An 8,926-nucleotide genomic window follows, 5' to 3' on the forward strand; every position below is an offset into this window, starting at 1 on the left:
AAACAATAAGTAGCCCTTCTGCAATTGCAGAAAAGGAAAAGACAAGAAAGAATAGTTAAAACTACAGAGATGTATGCATTTATGTTTATTACCAATTACTATAATTTGAAGTTGGTAATCCTAAGCAAAGCACAAGCAGCATGACAGGTGGGAGGGCAATTTAATGAGGCAAAGTTTGATTGGGTCTTACCTGTCAATATCCTACAGTTCTTCACGGTCTTCCAGAACCTGTGTGCCATGTGTGTTTTCTGATGAAGAGTATGTTTCTTTCCATATGCAATCATTTTCTTTTGACATGAGACCCTTGAACACTTCAAGGAAGGGAATCTACACAGTGAAATGATGAGACTGTTAGATTGTTTTTGGCATGCGGTGGCTAAAAGCCCTGCAAACAAGCCCACAAACTGCACAGAATGAGCTACTTCTGTTTGGGAAAAAAAAAAAAAAGCACAACATTTTATAACACATAGGCCAGGCCAGAGAAGGATCTAACCTCAGTTGCCAAGAGTGTGGAAGCTGTAATTTATGTATCCAGAGAATAGATGGATAGAAGCTCACATCAGAAACACATGAAGAACATCAGTAGAATAATTTGTATCACAGAGGATTCACTGCGATGGGAAACAAAGAAATCCAAGAAAGTCCCTACTCATAGAGAAAATCATTGGGAGGAGCGGAGGGAGAGGAAATTCTGAAAAGAAAACAAGAGTTACAAGCACCAACATCAACCTGGCTTCCTTATATCACCAAATGTTTATCTAGAATTCAATACATTTCCCTAATGTAGAGGAGAGGAGGGAGGAAGGGGGAGGGAGAGAAGGAGCCAGCAAGAGTGGGAATGAGAATTTCTCCAGCCAACATCTAGGTAAACGAGATCCAAACACAAATTAAAAAGTATCAGAATTGCTGATGAGAAATACAGAAGGGGTAAAAAGGGGTTTCACAATTTAGTTCAGATTTGAAGTTTTGATTCTGGTTGTAGCTCAGTCAAGAGTTTAATCAAATAAAGATTCAGGTTCTAGAGCTCCTTCCTGTCCCCTCCACGTCCACAAGGAGACCAACAAAGCCAACAAATTGGGGCCCAGGAGGGCCTGTAGAGTCTTGTGCATCACCAAGGACCATGCATGGAGAGGACCTAGAACCCCTGCTCAGATGTAGCTCATAGGCAGCTCAGACTCCATGTGGGTCACCTAGTAAGAGGAGTCTCTGACAGGGACTCTGTTGCCCCACTCCTTGATCACTTTCCCCAGGAGAGGGGACCTTTCAGGCCACCCAGGAAGAGGATCCAGGCAGTCCTGGTGAGACTTGACAGGCTGGGGTCAGATGGTAGGGGAGGAGGGCTCCCCCTTTCTGTGGACAAGGGCAGGTGGATGAGTGGAAAAAGGAGGGTGGGACTGGGAGGAGATGAGGGAAGGGGCTACAAATAAATCATAATAAAATAAAATAATAAAAATGAAAAAGATTCAGGTTGTAACCAGCATCAGGCACTGTGAAGCGGAACTGGGAGGGTCTCTCTTAAAGTGACGCTCAGATCATACTGCAAAACACTGTGCATGGGAGAAGCTATCTCCATTTCACAACTGCTCCCAAGGGAAAAATTAGTTTTTTTTTTTTTTTCAACAGAGTCTCACTGGGTGTACAAACCACACTCAAGGGCAGGCCCCACGCCCACAAAAAAACCTCAAATTGTTTTTTTGGGGATTTTATTTTGTCTCACGTTACTTTGGGCTATTTTTAAACTGTACCGGTCTTTTGCTTGCATATATTATGGGTTTTATTTATTCAGTATTGGTAATCTATACCTACACTAAGAATAAAATAAGTGGTTCATCAAACTTCTGTAAATGATAAACTGTTTTTGTTTTTCCTGTGTATTTTCAGGGTGATTCTGGGGGACCATTAGTTGTAAAAGACAACAAAGACACATGGTACCTCCTTGGAATTGTGAGTTGGGGAGACAATTGTGGTCAAAGGAACAAACCTGGAGTTTACACACAAGTGACTTATTACCGACGCTGGATTGCTTCAAAAACGGGCCTCTAAGGAGCCACACATGTTAAACAAAACAGTAGCCTGCACGTTATATGTACATAAGAATTCAGACTTTCATTTGGTGGCATTGGTGCAATGAAGTGAGATGAAATAACAACAGGAAGCACACATGATTTATTTCAGAATCGCTTGCGGAGTGATGGATCATTTTATCATTGAAAAATGTGGTAAAGATATTCACCTCTTTAAACCAAGTAAATTGGCCTGTACATAAGATGCATTGTGGGATTTTGAAGACAGCCTGGGAAATTTTTAGAGTGTTTTTCCTGGGTTCTCCCTCGATTGAAAAACCTGTTTGGGTTCTCAGAAATCTCAAAGTGCTCATACAATTTCCCATGACTCTTCCAGAGTTCACAAACATCTTTTTGCTCTCTTTATTTTTCTTCTAGATTTTCCTTTTTCCATCACAGGAACTAAGTCTGATACTTCTAAATGCATATCACGGAATTTTATGAAGGAAGATTATGTGTAGCCATCAACATAAAACAATGGTGGAACAGCCTTTGCCGAGGCATCTTTCTGGTTTTTCTGTGACTTTCAAAAAACACATGCAGCCATGTAAACAACACTCACAGCACATCCCTATTTCATAGATATAATTAAGAGAAATATTGATTAATTTTTATATAAAGTAGTTATTTAATCAATGTCAAATTCTTGTTGTGAAAAATTGAAAGGGGATGATAACTTTCTGAGCTGTCCTAGGATAGGTACACAAGGATTTGCAGTTTAAATGTGCACTTACATATTTTGGACGACAGGAGGCGATTTTGTCCAGCGTTATCTTAAGTCAAATACCTAAAAACAATTGAGAATTTATTAACATAAATTTTGTTTGTTTTTTTCACAGAAAAGAAATTATTATTACCTTTATTTCTACCATCAAGTTCTTTCTAAATCATGGAACCATATATACATATTTATATATACATATGTATATAAAAATATATAAGCATATATGTATTTATATGAGTATACATATATAAATTTGTAAATATGGTTTATAATATTTTGTATATGTATAATGTCTTATATATAATGATATATTATGATTCCCACATAAATTAAAAACCAAACAACCAAACAATCAAATTCATGAAAGTATCAGGAGAGTGAGGCTATGGTGCCCATAATACAATTAAATAAGGCTTTGTTGGACTCTTTCTTGGTCCATGTGATATCTGGGTTTAAAAGCCAAGGTATATAAACAGCTTGACAAAGTTATTTGCAATTTGCATCCTTAGCTGTCAAACGCTCGTGTTCCTTTTTCTTGTAAAGGTTGTTTATGGCTGCTGTATTTATTGAATCAAGAGAATATGACATTTTTCACTAAGTGCTTTCAGATCAGTTTTAAAATAGAAAATACCTATTGCCACAACTCACTTCAAAGTTTTTTCTTTATATATATATATATATATATATATATATATATATATATTCATATATATATGAATTTTGTCACATAAATTTTCTATTTTATGGTGGTGAAATATGATTTTGCTTCTAACGCTAAGATTCAGAAAGTGGTCTTAGAGTTGTAAATAATGTGCTCTAAACTGTCTGCTACAGCATTTCATTTGGGTTGAACGGGAACAAATACTGTTTTATTGTTTTAAGTCTAATAAAGTTGGTGATCTGAGCATTCCATAGACCATATCTCCGAGTCTGTGTTCAGAAGTGGCGTGCATCCTTCAAATAATGTTGAGTTACACTCTTTTTACCAAGGAATTTGAGGACATTCTCAGCTATTCAGGAAACTTGAAGCAGACTGGGTGACTTTGTCTCATAAAAATAACAAAATTCAACAGAAGACTTATACTTCTTAGGTAACTGGTTGGGGTAATAGTGAAGGGAACAGGGAATGAGGTTTGTTAACCTGGGTGTTATTGCAGTTTTGTCCTGAATTAGTCATTATAGTGAGGAGCTACCCACCTCAGAGGGTTCAGCACTCCCTCCTGCATGCCTGTAGAACCTCTCTTCCACAAATTTTGATAGCCAAATGCACCTCAACACATTAGGACATTTCCTCGAAGGGATGAACTTATGCCTGTTTTAGAAACACAAGAAACGCAAAGATAGGACATTGAGTATTCAAAAGGCACAGTGTAGTGACCAAGCTGAACAGCCTTACATACACAAAAAACTAATAGCTTAGATTAAAGTTTCCTAAAGCAACACTTACCCTTACCAAGTGCAATGGAATAGTTTTGTTATTTTTATAAAACATGTCCATAAGTATGTGGGTTTATTTGTGGGTCTTCTGTTCGGTTCCGTTGATCCACCATTCTGTTTCTATGCCAGTACCATGCAGTTTTTATAACTGTGGCTCTATAGTACAGCTTGAGATCAGGGATGGAGATACCTCCAGAAGATCTTTTATTGTAGAGGATTGTTTTAGCAATTCTGGGTTTCTTGTTATTCCATACGAAGTTGAGAATTTTTCTTTCCAGGTCTGTAAAGAATTGTGTTGGCAATTTGATGGGAATTGCATTATATCTGTAGATTGCTTTTGGTAAGATGGGCATTTTTACTATATTAATCCTGCCAAGCCATGAGCATGGGAGATCTTTCCATCTTCTCATATCTTCCTCTAATTCTTTCTTCAGAGACTTGAAATTTTTTTCATACAAGTCTTTGACTTGCTTGGTTAGGGTTACACCAAGGTACTTTATGTCATTTGTGGCTATTGTGAAGGGTGTCGTTTCTCTAATTTCTTTCTCAGAAATTTTGTCTTTTGTATACAGGAGTGCTACTGAATTTTTTGAGTTAATTTTGTATCCAGCCACTTTGCTGAAAGTATTTATCAGCTGTAGGAGTTCCCTGGTAGAGTTTTTGGGGTCACTCATATATACTATCATATCATCTGCAAATAGTGATAATTTGACTTCTTCCTTTCCCATCTGTATCCCCTTGATCTCCTTCAACTGTCTTATTGCACTAGCAAGGACTTCCAGCACTATGTTGAAGAGATATGGAGACAGTGGGCAGCCTTGTCTTGTCCCTGATTTCAGTGGGATTGCTTTAAGTTTCTCTCCGTTCAATTTGATGTTGGCTATAGACTTGCTGTATATCGTCTTTACTATGTTTAGATATGTGCCTTGTATCCCTGATCTCTCCAATACTTTAAACATAAATGGATGTTGGATTTTGTCAAATGCTTTTATGGACACCTGATTTTTGACAAAGATGCCAAAACCATACAATGGAAAAAAGATAGCATCTTCAACAAATGGTGCTGGAACAACTGGATGTCTACATGTAGAAAAATGAAAATAGATCCATACTTATCACCCTGCACAAAACTGAAGTCCAAGTGAATCAAAGACCTCAACATAAAACCAGACACATTAAATCAGCTGGAAAAAAAAGTGGGGAATACCCTAGAACTCATTGGTACAGGAGAAAACTTCCTGAAGAGAACACCAACAGCACAGGCTCTAAGAGCAACAATCAATAAATGGGACCTCATGAAATTGAAAAGCTTCTGTAAAGCAAAGGACACAGTCATCAAAACAAGGCGACTGCCTACAGTCGCTTGGGAAAGAATCATCACCAACCCTTTATCTGACAGAGGACTCATATCCAGTATATATAAAGAACTAAAGAAGCTGAAAAGCAGCAAACCAAGTAATCCACTTAAAAAATGGGGACCAGAGCTAAACAGAGAATTCTCGACAGAGGAATATCGAATGGCAGAGAAGCACTTAAAGAAATGCTCAACCTCATTAGCCATTAGGGAAATGAAAATCAAAACAACCCTGAGATTTCACCTTACACCCATCAGAATGGCCAAGATGAAAAACTCAAGTGACAACACATGCTGGAGAGGTTGTGGAGAAAGGGGAACCCTTCTCTATTGCTGGTGGGAATGTAAACTTGTACAACCACTCTGGAAATCAATCTGGTGCTTTCTCAGACAACTAGAAATAGCGCTTCCTCAAGATCCAGCCATACCACTCCTAGGCATATACCCAAAAGAGGCTCAAGTACACAAAAAGGACATTTGCTCAACCATGTTTGTAGAAGCTTTATTTGTAATAGCCAGAAGCTGGAAACAGCCCAGATGCCCCTCAACTGAATAATGGATGCAGATACTGTGGTACATCTATACAATGGAATATTACTCAGCAATGAAAAATAAGGAAATCATGAAATTTGCAGGTAAATTGTGGGACCTGGAAAGGATCATCCTGAGTGAGTTGTCCCAGAAGCAAAAAGACACACATGGTATATACTCACTCATATATACATACAACATAGAATAAACCCACTAAAATCTGTACATCTAAACATACTAAGCAAAAGAGAGGACCCTAAGTAAAATGTTCAATCCCCATCCTGAAAGGCAAAGAGGATGGACATCAGAAGAAAAAGAAAACAGGAAACAACCTAGCAACCTGCTACAGATGGCCTCTGAAAGCCAGAAGAAGAAAACAGGAAACAACCTTGGAACCTGCCACAGAGGGCCTCTGAAAGCCTCTGCCATGCAGACTGTGAAAGCAGATGCTGAGCCTGATGGCCAACTGATGGGCAGAGTGAATGGAATTTTATGTAAGAAGTGAGAAATAGTAAGAGCTGGAGGGGACAGGAACTCCACAAGGAGAGAAACAGAACAAGAAAATTTGAACACAGGGAACTTCCCAGAGACTCATACTCCAACCAAGGACTATCCGTGGAGATAACCTAGAACCCTGACAATGCAGCCACTACTGATGAGAACTGATAGACTAAGATCAGAAAGAAGGAGAGAAGGACCTCCCCTATCAGTGGACATGGGGAGGGGCATGCATGCAGAAAGGAGGGGGGGAGGGTGGGACCGGGAGGGGAGGAGGGAGGAGCTTATGGGGGGATACAAAATGAATAAAGTGTAATTAATAAAAGTTAAAAAAAAAAAACATGTCTACAACCAAACTGAGTGTATAATCGAGGTCGCCATCTGCAGACGATGAGAATAATCACTGAGATTATTTATGTGTACTTATTGTCGTGCTGCAGTTTCCCACCTTCAGTTCTTGTTAGCGTATTCCCTTAATGAATTGTTACTAAGTTCTAACATGAGTCAGTGATTTGGACCCCCTCTGTCAAAATACCATTGATATCTGCTTTGCCTGAAAAAAAAAAAAAATCAGACTAAATCAATCATCTGTGGCAATCAATAGAATTTTTCTTTTGCTGGTGCTTTGTGACTCTGTGACTCCTTCATTAACACAATTTCCTCTTTGAAGTTTTTCCTTCACGAACACAACTTCTTCTGTCACACAGTTCTTCCTCTCTGAATATAACTTCCTTCTTTTTTTATTAGTAAACTTTTTTTCTTTATTAATTACACTTTATTCATTTTGTATCCCCCTTGTGGTTCCCTCCCTCCTCCTGTCCCAATCCCTTCCTTCCTGCACCCTCTGCATGCATGCCCCTCCCCAAGTCCACTCATAGGGGAGGACTTCTTTTCCTTCCTTCTGATCCTAGTCAATTAAGTCTCATCAGGAGTGGCTGCATTGTCTTCTTCTGTGGCCTGGTACTGCTGCTTCCTCCTCAGGGGGAGGTAATTAAAGAGCAGGCCAATCAGTTCATGTCAGAGAGAGTCCCTGTTCCTATAACTTCCTTCTTTATTATACTGGTTTTTTTCTTACTGTATAAACAAAGATTAAGTTTTACCTTTGGCTGGAATATTTCTCTTACTGTCTCAGGCAAAACTGTTCACTATGCAAATCTCTTTTAATAATTTTTCTCCTTCTCCAAATCATTTCTAATCCTTCACTCTGCATTGTAGTTTTTATATAAGTGTATTAGCTCTTAAAGATTTTCATATTCTGTAAGGCTTAGGAACTGCTTTATGTTTTGTCTCAAAACTCATTATGTAGTACTCAAATGATAATCAGTATGTTTTAGATAAATGTTTAGTGAAAGAACAATTTAAGAAAGGCTATGCAAGTCAAGAAATCTGTCTCTGGTGTTACTTATGCCTCTTCCTATTATTTCCTCCACTAAACTTTGTAACCAATATGGCCCAATCTTACGTATTCTTGAATGTTCCTAAAGACACGCTGCTCTTAGCCTGTGCCAAGAACCACGAATGCAGCACCCTCTTGTACAGGACAACACCCTTTCTGAGAGCTTCTTATTTAAAAGTCGTTCTCCAAATACCCATACAGGAGTATATGTGAGCTTCATACACAGATCTAGAAGTTAGGCCAACAAGCAAATCCTCATTCTACAGAACTTTCCAACCCCTTTGTACTGTTTATTTACTCTGTCAGCATCATCTGTTCCTTCTCTTTCTCTTAACTGTCTCACAATTCTGGCACCTCCAGATGGGCATGTTTAATAGACATGATATTCTCTGAAGCCTTTCCTTGTTGATGTTTCCTGAGAGCAACAATAGAAATAACCCCGAAAGTCATTTGCAATATCTATATCTTTAGAGCTCATAGAAGCAAGGGGATATAAATTTCACAAAACAATGATACTTTATACATTTTAGTTATCCATATAAGACTGTCTTCATTTATATCAGTTATTGGCTTAATGGTAATCTTGCTTTTTGTTGTGTGTGGTATTCATGAGTATGTATATATATATTCATATGTGTATGGCCACCCATGGGTGCCCATATATGTAGAGGCCCAAGGTGGGCAGAGGGAGTCTTCCTTCATAGCTCTTCACCTCATTCGTTGAGGTAGTATCTGAACTGACTCACAGCTCACCAATACAGACTAGTCTAATGACTCAGAAACCTGCAGGAAACTCCTGTCTCTGCTTTCTGAATGCCTGGATTATAGATGAGACACCACACCTGCCTGGCATTCAGCGCAGCTCTGGAGAGCATACTATCCACACAGCATGAAGCCTGTAAACTAACTTTTTATAAGCAGTT

General features: G+C 38.6%; 1 protein-coding gene across 1 annotated transcript in view; it reads left to right on the forward strand.

Moving 5' to 3' along the window:
- The window catches only part of Tmprss11a (transmembrane serine protease 11A), a 52,847-nt gene extending 50,804 nt beyond the window's left edge, over nucleotides 1-2,043 (forward strand). The window contains exon 12 of the mRNA XM_055629169.1: nucleotides 1,882-2,043. Within this exon, the coding sequence (XP_055485144.1) occupies nucleotides 1,882-2,043 (162 nt within the window). The remainder of the gene's footprint in view (nucleotides 1-1,881) is intronic.
- Nucleotides 2,044-8,926: the final 6,883 nt, after the last annotated feature.

This window comes from Psammomys obesus, unplaced genomic scaffold (genome assembly GCF_907164565.1).
Source record: "Psammomys obesus unplaced genomic scaffold, mPsaObe1.curated_primary_1811, whole genome shotgun sequence".
Taxonomy (NCBI): Eukaryota; Metazoa; Chordata; class Mammalia; order Rodentia; family Muridae; genus Psammomys; species Psammomys obesus.